The sequence below is a fragment of the Conger conger genome, chromosome 7 (genome assembly GCF_963514075.1).
Source record: "Conger conger chromosome 7, fConCon1.1, whole genome shotgun sequence".
NCBI classification, from domain to species: Eukaryota; Metazoa; Chordata; class Actinopteri; order Anguilliformes; family Congridae; genus Conger; species Conger conger.
In genome coordinates this window covers 11,071,366-11,089,850 of record NC_083766.1, presented here as the reverse complement: position 1 = coordinate 11,089,850, position 18,485 = coordinate 11,071,366, and the positions used below count along the sequence as shown (strand labels likewise).

Here is an 18,485-nt window from a genome sequence, read left to right as displayed (position 1 = left end):
TGTCAGAAGGTCAAATATGACTCCTCCATGCTGATGAAGCCATGGACCTCTTCCCAGCATGGGCAGTGACACATTGGCTGAAAAGTCTTTTTGTGGATGGACATCTGATAGAACAGTTCAGGACATGGAAGAGAATAAATTGTAAGGGGTTAAAACAGATGTACACAAAGGAGTGAAAGCAGATAAGTGCACCTAAGGACAGAGAAGACCGTTTGTGCTATGTAGTTCTGCATGAGAGGTAGTTGGATTGTGTTGGCGTGAAGCCCAGCCAGGAGGGAGTAGCTGTATTCCGTTTGGGATGCATGTTGCAACATGGCCTAGACCAGTAGCTGAGTGATCTATATTTAATGTTCCTGTAGGCACAGTGTAGCCCAGACACTGGATTTGTTTTTGAAGGCTTAAACTATTGTTCTATATGTTGTACACATGCCTGGTTGTGGCTGAATTTGTGTCCTTTGTGATGGTAATAATGTTTTTGATAAACCTATACCTTGGTTACCTGTCATAAAATGTAGCCTCTTTTCACCAAAAATAATATTCAACAAAATGTGTTCATGGCTTGTGTGCAAATCAGACTATCTCTGAGTTCGCTCCTTGCTTTGACCATAGATATTAATAACGTATCTATCAGATGTGCTCTTGCTTGTGACCTGAAGAAGCTTTTATGTGAATCACAGAACTTTAAACTAGTGAAAACTCAGGCAACGGGGATAAAAAAAATGTTTTCATTTGAGGATGATTTCCATCCTGTTGCTGCACAACCTTATCATAACTAACTTTGATTTGCTTTTGTTGCAAATAGGAATTCAATATTTGGCACATACAAGGCCAAAATTCCAAATTAGCTGTAAGACCAAGAATACAAGACCATGTGCACACCAAGCACCAAGAAACATCAGACCAAAATTAGTATTGTTCCAATGCAAACATTTTGACTTTGATACTGATACCAGCATTGGTACCTCCGTTCTGATACCATGACAAATCATGATAACAAAGGATTTCACAAAATTAAATGTAAAATGTCAAATATTTATTAACAAAATATCTGACACAAAATTGATAAAAAAGGGTGTAGTTCCTACACGGATTACCTGATCTGGATGTAAATACCCTCAGATTAAAGGTAACAGTATTGATTTTCATTGAATTGCAGATCAAATATGCAATTAATTGTGATTAATATGCAAATAATTGATTTAAATTATTTATTTTAAAATTAAATATTTTTTGAATGAATAGTCAGTCAAGGCCTTGGGAACATATCGATTCATCAACCAATCAGCAACTTAAAAGAATCACAGGTCCCAAAATGCACCTAAAGTCAGCAGACACTGGCACTCCAGGACTGAATCAAACATATAAAAGCATGTTGTACCCAAATGCAGCAATAGTCTTCCTCAGCACCTCAGCTAGTTTTGAGTTGGCCTCATCTCCATCCTTCACAGTGTAAAGGGTAGGGTTGAAGTTTATATTTCCCTCCCAAGTGTTGGTTTGGCACCACAGACACTTGCCTCTGAAAAGCCTGAAGGATTCAGAACCCTACAAGGTACTACACATGATGGTCTTGACGGAATTTGTGGGGGAATTTGTGTTGCTATTCATTTTTTAAAAACACAGCATTTAATATTTTAAGGCTTTTACTGTAATGGAGCGAGGCCCCCACCCCCACAGGTGTCCCAATAACCTCACGAGTGGCTGAATCTGCATTCAGCTGTGACTCCCTTCTCCCACACAAAAGCAGACTTTGCCTTTTCTGTAAAAACACCATACAATGCAGCTTTTCAATATGCTGTTTTGTACCATTTTGTTACAGTAAAAGTTATTTTTTCTGCTAATAATGAAGATAAAGTACTTGTCCTTTCTTGCTATATAAATGCAATCACTTGTGGAATTTACCATATGGTTCAGTGAATGGGTTTTTAAAAAAGGTTTCCTGACACGAAAGCTGTTTGACTTTCATACTGCACATTGGTGTTAGATCTAGAAAATCATGTCATCCGGCATGTCAGAAACCATATTGTAGTGCTCTGCTTTAGGCTCCAAAATAAAACACAAAACACCATTGTGCTTCACTCTTATTTTAATATCCATTTACCTTTGAATAATGTTACCTTTGAGATTAGTTATCCTTTTTATAACCAAACATTTAATACGCGGGTGATTTATGCATTATAAGCAGCAGCTGGCCTGTGTATATATGTAAATAGTAGCAGATAACAATCAGTGTAGATGTGTCTACATAGAGATGCTTGGTGCCAGAGGTATTGATAGAGAACGATAAAAATGTGGGATATTCGCATTCACTCCCAGCAGTGCCCTCCATCCAGTTAGTTAAGCAGCAGGCTTTATGGAGAAGTGAATCATTATAGTGTGCCTTCAGGTATGTTTCATGGTCTCCTGGTATCTGCTAGCAGTAAAACCGGTGCCAGAAAATGCTACCTGTTGTCAAAGTTATGGTGGGTATGGCATTTTTAAAAGCTAGGCCATGGAGAGACTATGTGCTTGTGACTTCTGCAGCACTCTGTGCTTCAGTAACTCCTCTTGGAGGGAGGGCAGCTTTCATCATCCAGGGGTTTTGACATGTTTTTACTGAAATTCTGCTGCTAGATTTTCCACCTCTTGGGGTTCTCTCCTAAGCCCTTTGACAGGCTATTCCAAGCACTTTGAAAAGTGACAAATGCGGATTAATTGAAGACCTCAAATCTTGCATTTAATCCAAATATTCAAATATGTTCTTCTAACTCAGTTTTTACTTTTTAATCATGCTATTTGTTGATATTGATTGGAGAGGAGGAGGCCCGTCTTTTAACAAATACATGTTTACATTAAAATCATTAGTAGTGCAGTCTGTAAGTATTTGGATTGTAACATATTTTTTGGTTATTTTGGCTCTGTACTCTAGCACATTGAATTTGAAATGAAACAATGAATATCAGATTACTGACTGTCAGCATTAATTTAACCACATTTACATCTATATCCGGGAAATGAGGAATTATGGTCCTGTTTATACACCCCCCCCACCCTAGGGGACCGGAAGTAATTGGACTCATTAACATAACCTTACGTCTTAGAGATTGTGATGCACATATATTTTTTAACAAATAATGTATTTTACAATTTGACCATTTGTATAGAAATTCCATCAGATGGTATTTTCTGATCCCTTGTTTGCCCCAGATGTTGAACATTCATATGTGCACATTTGTAAAGCCTCCAATAGTACAGAGCATTAGAGATGTCTAATTAAAATGATTAAACACCAATTTAGCACCGCACCAAATGTTTTTACCGACTTACTCCCAATTGCACAACCCGAGACATGTTGATGTAAATGGCTTCATTGTTGACCATGACAATAGATATTATATCATAATATGATATATAAATATTCAATTAGCTGAGGATAAAGTTAGCAATTCCACTAAGGCCCATCACCATACACCTTTCAAGTACTGGCCCTCTGTCGTCATAGAATCATTGAGGGAATTAATTGAGAATTCAATGTTGAGTCGCCTACAAGCCGTTTCCATACAGTGGCTTCAGAAAGTTTTCAGACCCCTTCACTTTTTGCACCCTGTATTGCATTGTTGATTCTACATTTTGAATGGATAAAATTGCCATTTTGCTTTTGCCATTTGCCATTGCTGAATTACCCATAATGATAAAGTGAAAACATTTTAAATAGATTAAAAATCCAGAACTCAAGTCATTTATATAAGTAATCCGACTGAAAGAAGCGCTGCTTGGATTTAGGTATGACAGGTGCTCATTGTTACGGCAGGTAGGTAAACATGGTGGACAGGTGGACTCCAATCAAGTTCTAGACACATCTCAAGTATAATTAAAGCAGGATGCACCTGACCACAATTTTGAGTGCCATGGCAAATGGTCTGAATACTTATGTAAATTAGTGATTTAAGTTTTTGTTTTTTTAAATAAATTAGCTAAATTAAAAGAAAAAACATGTTTTCACTTTGTCATTATCGGTTATTGAGCGTAGCTCGATGGGCAAAATGTGAAGGGGTCTGAATACTTTCTGAAGCCACTGTATACATTTGATATGCTGGGACAAAGGTTTTAATTTTACAAAAACATTCATACATTGTGCTGCAAAGCTGTAGCAGTGCAACAGGTGTTTAATTAATCCCTGATAGGCACATAAAAGCCAGCCAATAGTGATGCCATGTCTATATCTGGTGTGTTTGTACTTTCATTGTTCTTTTATGGAGGAAAATTATGTTGTGCAGTTAAGATTTCATGGCCCTTTATATATTTGCATTGTATTTGTGTATGGACCCAGGAAAAGTAGTTCAGCTGAGATTAACTAATGCATTACTAAATAATCACAGACCAAGAAACAATTGAATTAACTAATTAACAGCAGTGCTGTGTCCCTTAAGGACTTCTAGGACTCTGAGTGGGTGTGCACTTCCTTTTGTGTCCAGCAGATGGCAGTTGTTTCTATGCCTAGGCATTCTCCTTATCAGATAGTTTTCACTGGAGCGTGATACTACGCTATGAACTAGGAATACTCAAATCACAAAAGCTTTTCACTGCAGGGGTTCTGGTATCCGCTGCTTAAGCAGCAGATGCCCTAGTTCTTTGATTTTTGCTTTAACCGGGCCTGAATCACATTGTAACAGAAGCAGACCTTTGCTTCTTGCCTTCAATGAACAGGAACTCAGAGATACAAAAAAAGGAGGCTGTGTTTGAAAATAAATTGTCCAGCACTGAACTGCTGAATGAGAGCATCTTGCCAGGTTTGGGCACTCAAGGTTGTGTAGCCAATTTTCTACATTCTGTCTTGGCTGACTATTCAGACTCGGGTCTAAGAAATGAATGGGGAAGCTCCTGTTTAGGCCTGTCTATCCTTGTTTAGTAAAAACTGTTGTGGAACCTGCCATCGAAAATGCGAAATACTGGATTGATATATTTCTTTTTTGTTTGAAAACAATTTAGTTAGTTTCGAAATTATTGACATATTTACTCATGGACTTGTGATAAAATATAAATGATCTAATTTATAATGGCCTATAATTTGTTATATAGCAGTGTAGGGACTGAATAAGTTATGACTAGATTCTAAGATTTATAGGAGTACTCTCTGGTGACTGAATATTTATTTTTATATGGTAATTACTGTATCCTTCAAGCAGATGTGTTGTCCTGATGAAAGCTGCTCTACAGTCAGTCAGTCTTTGGAGAGTGGTTGTGTTCCCTGCATGGATTTGCGATGATAGGATTATGGACCGCAAACAGTAACTGAAAATTCATCACGGGGTTGTTGCAGCTGCTGCTCTTTTTATTTTAATTTTTTCATCATTTGGTGGTTCAAGGGTGACCCCAGGGGACAAGCACTGAGCCTGTCAGTGGTTAGAGGTTTCAGGGTTGTAAAAGGGACAGCTGAGCAATTCAGCTACCGAAACTGCCAAAATGTAAAAAAGGTTTAAAAAAACCTCTGGGGAAGATGTTCAGAAAATATAAATAGATTTAATCAGCTCCTGATTTGCTCTGCAGTCAAATAACCTGTCGACCTGCTGTAATTACAAATGAAATTAAGTGTAGATGCTGTCCAAGTGGCAACGGGCAGTGAAACCATTAGAGGACATCAATCAGATCCTGATGAAAGATGTCTTGTAATGACTAGAATTCTTGAAACGAGAGAATGTTGAGATTTGAGCTTTTTTTTGGAATAAAAAGGGTATCGTTCAGCTGCCTGTTGAAACAGAAACTATACTTTTAAAAATATTTACTCATGTTTCAGTTTAGTTAATCTCAGCCAATGGGAACTATATTGTGTCAATCCTTCACTTGTTTCACTAGAGTATAAAAATGAAAAATACAAAATCCCTTTTTTAATGTAATGCATAGGAAAAGCTGAGGACACTTAGCACTGTAAGGGCAATTGTAAAAACATTATTGAATGGTTGCAAACTTGCCAGGAAGAGGATACAAGGGCACCCTGTCCACACAGATGGTGAGAGAGGCCCTAAAGAACACAAGGATCATGGTTTAAGAAGTGCGGCGTTTGGTTGCATCTTGGGGTCACCAAGTCTAAAAAGGACCATAAATGGACTGTAAATACTAATGAACTGGAAGGGAACAGGAAAGGGGTCACAATGACAGCCCTTACTGAGCACAAAAACCCCTCCCTCAAACCTTATTGCTAATTATAGGCTGTCATCTTTGCCAGGGGTGTTTGCGCAAACTATTATACCAGGGGTGCCAGTAATTGTGAAACCTGTTTTTTGTGGGAAAATATATTTTATTATTTGAAAAATGTATGTACTTTGGTTGATTCTATTGAATCATTAATAAAGAAAATTATATTATATCAATAACTGTATTATTTTTTTAGTTTATTGTTTATATAGTTTTTTTGTCCATATTTAGGATGCCAATAATTGTGGAGCCCACTGTATGTCTTTTGTTTATTTTTGGTTCTCATTTGCAGCTCTAAACTCAACTAGTGATTTTTCCAGTTGCTGCTCTGTGGCCTGCAAAGCTTTCTGTCCCACTAATTTGACTGTTCTGGACAATGTACGGGAATTGGCAAACTTTGTGGAAAAGGCAGCTGACTGACTGTTGTTATGAAAATAAACAGCAGTGCATGCATTTCCATATGGTCCTGGCTGTGCTGTGAGAGGTTGTGCAACTGCGCAACCAAATGGCCGTAAATATACCATACATCCGTATATGTGTAGTGGTTTAGCTGTAATATGCTGTAAATGACTTGCCTCAAAAGGGGAGAGAAATGTGAAAGTCTGTCTTTTAAAGAAACATGTTATATGAGTATTTCATAAAGGAAGATAAACAGCAGTTTCCTACTGTTTCTCGTTGAGAACTAAAAGTATGCGCAAATGGAGTGGACATCCTGGAGTGTATAGTGATGGATTATATGAAGGTTATTGTGAGCAGATTTCTGCTGTGCGTTATATTGGACTTAATAGAAAAGTTTAGCGAAAGGAGGTAGCCCTGAAAGTGACCTTAACTAATTTGACATGTTGAGCAAAAGTTTTAGATGGACTGAGATTTTCAGGCCTTAGGAATGTAGGTAATTATAGGCTCTGTGGCAGATTGCCTTGTCATAGTTGAAGGTATTTTCCATAAAATGTAGTACCACTCTTTCATATTGAGTACTATTATATATTGCCTAGGTTAAAGGGGCAGTTTACACAAAAAATCAATTAAGGTATGTTTCTACTTACCCAGAGTACATCCAGATAGTTTTGTTGAGATGTGATCGACATTCTAGATTTGATTACTTTATTTAGACTCAGTTTGCCGTAATATAATGGACCTCAATGAATCTCCTTTTTTGGGTAATGAATCTGCTGATAACCTACGTTTGAAAAACTCAACACCAACGTCTCGTTCCAAATATAATGCCTCAATTACTCTCGGACATCAACAGAGCTCAAAAATGCACATTTTAACCCAAAACTATTTCTTCTACTTTGGGAATTCACTAACTGCATCCGCGCCGGCAGAAGTTTCCGCTGAAGCAGTATTGTGGTGAACTGCCCCTTTACAATGATTTATCCTGGACATTTTGACTATTTTTGGCTTAACATGCCTACAGTATAGCAAATTGCAATCACAATGGTCTCATCATTGGAATTACTCCAATAGAATTAACAAGTGAATGAATTTGTATTAATGTATGGTTGTTTTTGTCAGTTATGTGAATTTAAAATATAATATTTAGAATATAAATTCTCCAGTGTAAGCACTAGTAAGTTTGCAGGAGAGGGCAACAACATTGAGAGGACATTGTCAGAGCCAGGCCCCTGGTGCTCTGCATAAGCAGAGGACAGGAGATCTGCCCTGCCTCGCGTCGATAAGGAGTTATCTGAGCACACACCCTTGTGGCTACCTGGTCTTTAAAAAACTGAAAAATGGATGATGTCGCATGTAGTGTACCGCGGAATTCTGATAAGGGTTGTATCGACCGAGGGAAGGTAATCGCTCCCTCAGATCAAAGTATTGCCTGCAGGTCTGCGCCTCTGCACTGGCTCTACAGAATTTCAGCTGCACATCTTTATGGAGATTTTGCAAATCCTCCTTGACTCGAATGCATTAATATAGCTCAGCAGTGCATTTTAAATAACCTTAATCTTTTTGGAATGGATTATAGCTAATGATGTTCCTTGCAGCATTGCTAAAACCAGGAGCATAGCCGTACGTTAAAGCTTATTGTAATCATTGTAGCATGTGCTTATCTCTAACAGAGGGACATGAACTACCAGGCGAATACTTTTTCCAAGTTCTTGAACACTCACTTGAGCCCGAGTTCTGCATGTTCTCGTGCATTGCAAACTTGTCCGTATCCAGTAAAATCGATTGGCCTACATGCCATTGATCTTCTAGAACTGCAGTGGAGTTTTCAATGTTTTTCAGTCAACAAAATAAGAGCAAATTCAAGCTTTCAGTGCCAATGGGTTGCCTTTGAATAAATCTGTTGGCTTGAAAGTGTTGCCACTTTATTAATCATGAAATCTATATTTTTGATAAGTGCACGTTCCTCTTGTGGCAGTGGATGTTCATTTTTGTCTTAGTTGCCTTTTCAGTGGCCTCCTCCATGGCATTGCAAAGATCAGGTCTACTACATCAAGTGCTACTTTGGGGCTGGTGTGTATAAGCTGATGGTGATGGGTTGTGTGGCACAGCACTGGTGGTGGCCACTGTGCACGTGATGGACAGGCATACTCTGAATTATTTTATTAACAAAAACAATCAGACAATCAACCAATAACCCAAAAAGGGGAAATAGGAAGCAATCCACATCCACAACCCCAAAACTAGAAGGCTATCCAACAAACCATTCCTTCCACCTCACCTGTCCCCAAAACATCTCTCCCCAACTGAAAAACCCAGGCCTCTTTGTCGCCCTCATAACGATGTAATTGGCCACAGCTACCATGATTGCAATGAATTAAATATGAAAGTTAAATATAGTTAAATATAAAACTGAGGTATGATTATTATTGTGTATGAAACGTTTTGAACTTTTGTATTTGTTTCGGTTTTGTTTTGTTTTTGTATAGCCTAAACCTAGTAGTGAAAGGGTTGAATATGTGAATATAGTATGTAAAATAGTAGTAGGTATAATAAGCTAAAGCCTACACCTTAAGCCTACTCCTTTTTGGTCAATATTGTTATTCATTGTTTCTATGTGCATTCATTCTGTAAAATTAAAATAAATTACCACTACCACTACCACTACCACTACTATCTGCATGAAGGGCCAGTGCTGCCGCCTGGTGGACACTACTTTCCCTTCCTAGCACCACAGTTGCCAGTTGCCTTGTTTTGAAGGTCGCCATGCAAGCAGCTGTAGCTTGAGGTGCACCTGCACATTTTCCAGGCACACCACTAGGTCCTCTTCCATCTGCACTGTGTGCATCACAACCTGTACATCCACAGCCATAGCACTGGAGCTGGGGGCAGGGTGCATAGGAACAGCACTGGAGCTGCGGGCAGGGTACATAGGAACAGCACTGGAGCTGCGGGCAGGGTACATAGGAACAGCACTGGAGCTGCGGGCAGGGTGCATAGGAACAGCACTGGAGCTGCGGGCAGGGTGCATAGGAACAGCACTGGAGCTGGGGGCAGGGTGCATAGGAACAGCACTGGAGCTGCGGGCAGGGTACATAGGAACAGCACTGGAGCTGGGGGCAGGGTACATAGGAACAGCACTGGAGTTGGGGGCAGGGTGCATAGGAACAGCACTGGAGCTGGGGGCAGGGTGCATAGGAACAGCACTGGAGCTGCGGGCAGGGTGCATAGGAACAGCACTGGAGCTGCGGGCAGGGTACATAGGAACAGCACTGGAGCTGGGGGCAGGGTACATAGGAACAGCACTGGAGTTGGGGGTAGGGTGCATAGGAACAGCACTGGAGTTGGGGGCAGGGTGCATAGGAACAGCACTTGAGCTGGGGGCAGGGTGCATAGGAACCAGCACGGGTTCTTGTCATCATAAAAACACACTGCCTGTGCCAAAGTCATTATTGTCCCCTTGCGCGTAATGAGAGAATGCAGCGTCTTGGTAGGTGGTTCACCGCATGTCAATCGGAGAGGAGCCAACACCTTATAGGCTCCATGTTAAACAATGCTTTTTTTAGATGCACTCCGTTTTGAGGGCGTTGATATGTTTGAGGCATGAATATTGAATCTTTTGTTGTTTTTTTATTTTATTTTTTATTTTGGTGCAGATCCTGCCCCCTTAACTGGAATATTTTTGCACCTTCTGAGAACAATGCTACAGTGTAAAACTAGCTCAAGCTTTCATTTGGAGATTAAATGAATTTCTGTTTTCTTAAGCTTGGAGTAGCGAAAGTATTTTGTTACACCATATTTTGTCATGGATTTTAGTCCCCGCCAAAATTATGATATGCAAGAGCCATGAAATATAGTGTATAGGTACAATATATAAAGTATAATATTTATTTGTTAAAGGAGAGGACCACAGCACAGTTAGTGTCCACTTTTGCATTGCCCACCAATTGACATGGACAATGTCACAGTGTCTCAGTTTTACATTGGTTTAGGTTTAAAGGCAGGTGGCACTCTCAAAACTGGAAATATAAATATGCATGACAAAAAAGATGACGATGACAGTGATGGGAAGAAAAAGAACAGCAATAATAGTAATATTCATAATATCTGAGTTGCACAATATGCACCATAAACTATTCTATCTCTGCTGATGATTTTGAATGTGCAGTTCACATGATTTTGAATGTGCAGTTCACATGATTTTGAATGTGCAGTTCACATGATTTTGAATGCGCAGCTCATATGATTATGAATTTGCAGTTCATATGATTTTGAATGGCAGTTCACATGATTTTGAATGTGCGGTTCATATGATTTTGAATGGCAGTTCACATGATTTTGAACACGCAGTTCATATGATACTGAACGTGCCGTTCATATGATTTTGAATGTGCAGTTCACATGATTCTGAATGGGCAGTTCACATGATTTTGAATATGCAGTTCATATGATTTTGAATGGCAGTTCATTGGGCGTGGTTGCTGTTCCTGTTCATGACACGCCACGCACACGTCTCCTCTCTCCTGAAGGGGGAGCGGGTACAGGAGAGTGGGGGATGGTTAGGGGTTTTTCACGGTTCAGCTGTTCTGGCACTGCTTCTACCTCCTAGACTCCCCCCGCCCCCCCCGCCCCCCCCTTCCCCATTACACTGCTTGAAGAAAGGCGGAATGACTGTTAGGCCCACTCCATTAGATTAGCTCCCTGCAGGAGCTCTGGACGTTGGCTGGCCTCTGACACGGCTTCCCAGCTGCCGCCGGCCGGTGCGTCCGCCCCAGGCCAAGGGGAGCCGGGCACGATCCTGCCTCCGTAGGCGGCGTGCTGGAAGATGCATGAGGGATATATTTTTCATCGCACATGAAGGCGGGGGGGGGGGGGGCTTCAAACAGCAATTTCAATCAGACAGTCCAGGGGAAAATGTGGAGCGGGGTTGGAGAAGGCTGCACGGCCGTTCAGTGCCTTCACCTCACGTTTGGACAGGGAGGGTAATCGCGCAAACGAGCTACTGCTCACCGTGGCGTTAATGTGTAGAGACGGAGCCGGACTGGGGGGGTCAAGAAATTTACTTTTTGATCCTGTTCTGCCCCTCAGCCCAAGGCAACGCTGTGGTGGATATCCCACTTCCATTGTTGAGCCGATGGGAAGTGTATTTTGAGCGCGTGCATCTCAAATCCGCGCTACTGACCTGTGCTTTTGAATTGGATTTATCGACCCCCCCCCCCCCCCCCTTACTCCCCCAGGAAATTGAATTGGTATAACATGTCCCTGCACCTTTTTATCCCCTATGATAAAAATCCCAGTTAAGCTTAATAACAGTTACTCAATCCCCTGCACTCCGTTTCTATTTAGGATTGTTTGAATAGTACACAAAGCTGCATTATGCTTCCGTTTGCCTCCGTTTGCCGAGTCTCCAACCCCACAACCCCCCCCCACCCCCACCCCACCCCTCCCCAGGTCCCTCCCTTCTTATTTTTTAACCCCCTTAACACGTACAGTACTGCAGTCGGCGGTCCTCTAACAAGGTGGCAGTGTTGTTGAGCCAGTCGGATAGATTCATCGTAGCACTTGAGGGGGACAGAGCAGAGGTTTTTCTTTTTTTTCTTCTTTTTTTTCTTTTTTTTTTCCTTCTTTTTTTTTTTTTTTGAGAAGGAGATGCCTCACAGCTCTGTTTCAGCCAGCCGGCGGAGCGGAATCAGTAGCTTCACGGCATTGGCGGAATCACTAGCCTGTCTTTAGCTGAAGCCATCCTCCCCTTCACTGGCAGTGTGGGATGGGAGCCCTAGCTGGAAGCCTGCTATGGAAATGCTCTTTGCTCTTATTATCGTAGTACTGTGGTGACAACATGCCGTTGAAATGGAAAAGCGGTTCTCCCGTCAGCTGGAAATTCCCAGTCCCCGTGCTTAAAACGTCGAGGTCTTCTCCACTCTCGCCTGCGTACATGTAAGTATAAATAAGAAAAGAACGTTGTGTGTTTGTGTTTTTTTTTTTTTTTTTCTCGCCATGTGTTCTCTTGAGCCGAAATGAACAGGATTAAATATGACCGTGGGCTTGTTTCTGCCGTAGCCGGTTGATTTGCTCATTCGCCTGTCGCCGTGCGGATCCAGCGGACGTTGCCTCCCACCCGTGGCCGTTCCCCTGCTTTTATCCGACCGGGCACGCTCCTAACCTTCTGTCACGGGCTCCGTTTACCCTGCCCAGCGGAGCTGGTCTTTTGTGGGGCGGGTCTCTTGCCCTGGTTTTGAAGCTATTGTCATCTGTCACTGATGTGGGGAGGGGGGTGGAGGGGGGGGAGAGGGCGAAGGGGGAAGGGGGAAGGGTGTCACAAGCCCCGGCTTCTCTCTCAGGCTCCAGAGGAAATGTTCCCTCAACACGTTTAAGACCCCCTATCGCCTGGGAGACCGCGTTTCTACGGAGGGGCACCTTGCCAGCACGCGAAAACAGTGCTTCAGCCAGACTCTTCAGAGACCAGCGCTCGTGAGGGAGTGATTCGAAAAAAACCTAGAGGGACAAATTAAGTTTCAGCTGGCGTTCAGGCTGTTTTATTTGCGCTGAAGCCCGTGTGAGGTTAATCATCAGAAAACGGCGAATGCAAATAAAGCAGTTTTGATTACGGTGCAATAAGCAATGAAGCATAATTGCACGTTTGTGCATACAAATGTCTGTGCGCTTCAGGGTTTGTCTCACCGCAGGAGTGCCCTAATTAAGGCATTTTGATCTTTGTTGTTGCTCTAGAAGTTTATATATATATCATCCCATTTATTGTTTCAATGTGTACACCTTTTTTCAGATTGTAATGCAAGAAGACTAAAACATTTCTGAAGCGATGTGGCCATTTACGATCCTGTCAGGCTACTTCATTCTTGTTTTCAGGGGTTTAAGTTGACATTAGACTTTTCCATAATTTTTATTTTTTAAAAATATTATTTTGAGTATTTTGTCTTGCACATTAGCCGTCCCCTGAACAGTTGGTTTCTAAATCTGCTTTATGTTTGTGAGTATATTACATTTTATGGGAGCGTTTCTGAGAGGCCTGCTAGAAACCTGGTGAAAGCCTTTCACAATGAAAAAATAAATAAAAGATCTAAATGGTAACCCTGCCCTGTCGCTATATTTATGCCTCTCATATTATGGTTGTTGTTTTTTTATTTTAGCTTTTTATGTTGTCCCTCTGATTACAGGCTAGTTGTGGTCAGAAGGGGAAAACACAACTTTGAGAATGGTGCTGTTATGTTTAGCTTGTGTCCCTGAGCTGCTCGGCTCTGTGCTGTTCTGACCGTCATAGTGTGAAACACAGCATGTGGGGAAGACATATTGCTGAAAGACTGCAGAAGTGTTGGAATGGACACTGTGCTTGTGCCTTGGTGGAACATTACTGTGTGTGTGTGTGTGTGTGTGTGTGTGTGTGTGTGTGTACACTGTGTGTGTGTGCATGCATGCATGCATGTGTGTTGCCAGCCATGCACCACTCAAGTCTAAATATAACTACTGCCTCTGGTGCAGATTTCATGCTTGGGAAATGGCAAAGGTGTGCTGGCCAGAAGATGCAGGGAATGACAGAAGGTTCATGCTAAAGCCGTAGCTTTTAATTCAATGCAAGACCTTTGGGCTTACAGTAGACGCAGTAAATATGCTCTGCTGAATTCTGTACATTGGTGGAATCTAGTTTATTCATATATGTTATGGATACATTAAGGTAATTATCCTTTGTCCTCAAAGAATAACTTCCCTGAATAATGGCATCAAAGCTCTGAGCAGAACAAACTGATGATATTAATACTATGGGTATTATGCTTCTGCTCGTCATACATAACACATGATCATTTCCGGTAACATGTCTTCCTTAGAAATGGGCAGTTCTCTTCTTGGTTTAAATGTGTTGGTTAATGACTTTCCATTATAGCCAGTGGTGTTTTATAACACCCCTTCGCCGCTGTTCAGTTGTCTTCTGTTTAGTTGCCTGGCTGGGTGAGATTTGTGCTGTTTGGTGAGTTGTAGCAATCTGTTGGTTTTGTTGCAGACCAATCCATAGGCCCTCCCCCAAAATTTTTGATCCATGTAAATGGGTACAGAATATGACAATCATTGATTAATGAATTGGCAGTAATGGGTTTCGGTGTGGACCTCTGGCTGTGTGAAGCCCTCGCGCTTGCGCTAACCTTGAATTGTGTGTGTGTGTGTGTGTGTGTGTGTGGGCGCGTGCATGGTTTCCTAACTGCTTTCTTCATTTTTTAATAACTTACAGTGTCATACTAGATACAGTGGGCTCTTTTTTTGTGATGCTAGGGCGCGGCTAAACCATGTATGAATGACTGTTCTATTCAGTTGTATACATCAATGTAAATATATTCACTGCCATGTAAATGTAGTTCTCTGTAACGCTGTCGTGGGAACTACATCGCTGGTGGGGGACGACATGTTTACTGTGCGCGTGTGTTTGTTAGTTTTTGAAATGTAATTTCTTAAGCTCAGTCTCCAATTTATTTTCACTTTGTCTCCAATGAACGGAGGAAGATTTTCATAGATATTTTGGGAGATATTTCCAAAAGTCTATTTTGGCTATATGCAAGTTGGTTTCTTTTCGGAAAGTGCTTTTCGGCTACTGTATTGTGTGTCTATGCCAAGTAATTCATAAAGGCTTTTAGTGACGAACTTGTTTGCTTGCTGGGATTGCTAGCCAGTCAAAAGTGCAGACACACCCCAGGCAAATTAAACCTAAAGGGGTGTTGCGGCCAGTGATAGAAAGTACAGGTAGTACTTACAGCAGATGACAGAATATAGCAGGTGTAAGCTAGAGTGGTTTAAATGGACTCCATTATGACGTTTCGTAGTGGAGTAACATTGTGGTTGAATGTGACGCCAGTTTTCTTTAGGCAACAAACAAAAAAAAATATTCAGTCATTTAATTGTATTTTAAAACTGATTTTCCCCACTATAAAAGTTAGAAAAGACACCCAAACTGTCTGGGCGTTGTAATAAGAACTGTCAATTAGCTATGATTGACAGACCGTGCTCCCACTTTCCACACATTGTTGTTTGTTACCATAGCGACCTCCATGATGCGCACTCATCTTGGGAGACTGAATTTTCACAAGCTAGCTGACTTAGTATTTCAACTATTGATAGCTAAGGACGCTGACTTATCCAATGATCATTTTTGCTGGCTGGCTAGCCAAGTGAAGATAAAAGCGCAACTATAACATCCTTATGAAAGCAAACTAGCTAGATAACGTTATCGATAACGTCACCTTATTAAAACAAACTAGCTAGCTAACATTAGTAAATTAATATAACCGGGAATAGTCTTAATATTCCTTAAAAGGCACTCTAATTTAAATTAACCTAACGTTAGTCAAATTAAATATTTGCATTGTCTTGCCTGGAGGACAGCGGCACAAACTATGGGTCATGAGTTATAGGGGAGGGATAATCGTGGTTATCCTCGTGTGACGCACTACTTCTCCAAAACTAAAGAACGGACATATTTAATACTTTTATTGTGTTTCTTCAATGCCCTCGTGTGCAAATTGCATATACAAACCTAGAAAGTGTCACCAACCACTATCTTACTCCTTTAAGCATCTAGGTTTCATTAAAGACGCATTGGAAGGTGGAGCCAATAAAAACTAATGAACAAAAAGATTGTGAAAAACCCTTGAATACTAAGGAAGTACATTTATTAGTCTTAAACCACAACCACAAGGCAAATAAATTCCCTTTAGAGCATTTTCTCCTACAGCTAGGATATGTTTATTTGACATAATCCTAATTTAATGTATTGTGTTTTTTATTTATAGTTTATGTATTATATTTATTTATTATATTTATGGATGTGTGTCTAGTGCAACGTTTAGAAGTAGGCAAAAGGAGTGCAGAGAAACAACTTCTTGCATTTAAACCTCCCCCCTGTTCGATTGGCATTAATGAGGATTGAGGGCATAGGCACCCAAAATGCATTACCTCATTCTTTTTTGTTGGAAATACCTTTTTCGTTCTCACTATTTCGATTTGATAACCAAATTTGAAGGATCCATCGGCTGATAGCTACATATTGTTTTTATTCCCAAATATTGACATCGGTATCAAACCCAAAAACCCAGCACTGGTCCGAAAAATCAAGCCTCAGTTGGACTCTACATTATAGGATATAGGATATAGGATATGGCTATGGGTATTAGCATGCCACTTGTTTAGAATATTTCCAAAATGGCAACGGCGACAGCCGTTCAAGGAAATAAAATAAAATCTGATTCACTATACAAAGCTACGGAACTGTTCTATATACTATATAGGGAACTTTGTATCATACATATTTTTTCATTTTAATTTCATACTAATGTAAAAATGCTCAGAATAGCTGAACCATTTGCACGGTTGTCAATGCATTAATCAAAATAGCAGTCTCATGGAATGTATTGCGACCAATCAAGATAACAGGAAGAAATTGTAATTTATTGTATAATCTGCCATTTTATGCTGTAGAGGATGTGTATGATGTATTGTCTGTCTCCTACCGCCATAAGGCCTTGTTTAATGGAACAGCAGAGATCATGCAACTAGGTCCTTTTTTTTAAATGAACTGTTTTATTGATGCAAATACTGACTTTCTATGGTAAACTCAAAATTAATACATTGGATCCTCTGATGTGGACATTCTTATTCTTATTTTGCTTAGTTTTTGATACCAAATGATTTTGATACATAATATTGAAATCCTTTCAAATACTTTGAGGCTTCATTGAGCCTGGTCTGCCAAATGGGTGGGTGTGTACTTGATTTATGACTGGTTCCACTTTATCAGGCCAGCTCATTCAAGAACATTGAATGTTCTGAAATAGAAAAAATATGACGTTCCCAAGAATCGATAGTGTATTGTTGCTACCTATAATGTGCACATTTACTTATAAAATCACCTCCCTTGATTATTGCGCACCATGTTTCAGCTTTAAGATGGATGTATATGCGATATCGGGGTGTGCCCTAAAAAAATGTTTCTTGGCATACTACTCCATGCGCATTCCGAGAATTTGACGACAAGGTTAGAAAGAGGCATTTCACGGGAAGGGCATGAATCAAGAGATTTTCTGTTTTGCAAAGTGCACTGTGGCAGCAGATAACAGCCACATATACATCCAGAGTCAAACCTAATCTCTCTTCGGAAGCACACCAACAGACGTCATGCCCTTTTAAGACGATGCCAGGCCTCAGGGTTTGTTTAAATCACATCCTTGATCCAGTTACCAATCGAACATTTGCTTTGGGGTTTTGTACAGTAGTCATTTTTATGATGCGCGATAGCAATATTTTGCCCTTATAATGCAATAAAATGGCACCAGCAGCAACCAGCTGTAATTTATGATTGGCGGGTGGGTCACAGCTTTGATGTCATTTCAGTGTGATGGAGGCCTGAACGAGGCTGCAGCATTGTGTCACTTTCCCAGCGAGGCGGAGGGAAATCAAAGAGCCGGTGTTAAACGCCTTTATACACGGCAAAATGGCTCATCTTCTAATATGTCTTCAGCAGCCAAGTGGAAAGAGGGCCTCGGCAGATGTTTTGTCATGCTCTCCTCATTTCCTTCTCCTTTTTTCCCCCTCTTCCTCTCCCTTGACACTGGCATTTTATCTTGTACCAATGGGAGGCAACCAAAGTGTTCAGTTTCGTCTAAGAGTAATAATAACCCGGACTGGGCTTCCAGCAAAGTGACGGAGAGGGAGCAGCTATGCCAACCGTTCGTTTTAGTCCAATGAGCGTTGCCAAAGATTGCGGCCCCATTAACTGATGAAGACAAGCGGAAGTATTTTTGTCAAATTATAGAATTTTTCGTTCTTATTTTTATTTGCGACATTCATTTCATTTATGCCGGAAATGGCTAACGGCACATGGCAAATTTGTTTAAATTGTTTAAATAAGTTTTGGCTCTTTGTCT

General features: G+C 40.8%; 1 protein-coding gene across 7 annotated transcripts in view; it reads left to right on the top strand.

Moving 5' to 3' along the window:
* The window catches only part of LOC133132628 (kelch-like protein 13), a 56,737-nt gene that overhangs the window by 3,364 nt on the left and 34,888 nt on the right, over positions 1–18,485 (top strand). The window contains exon 1 of one of the 7 annotated variants that reach the window (XM_061248175.1): positions 12,208–12,501. The exons of the other annotated variants lie outside the window; for them this stretch is intronic. Coding sequence (XP_061104159.1) covers positions 12,404–12,501 — 98 coding nt within the window. The 5' untranslated portion in view covers positions 12,208–12,403. Of the gene's footprint in view, positions 1–12,207; positions 12,502–18,485 lie in introns of those variants that run through there. 7 annotated transcript variants of the gene reach the window in all.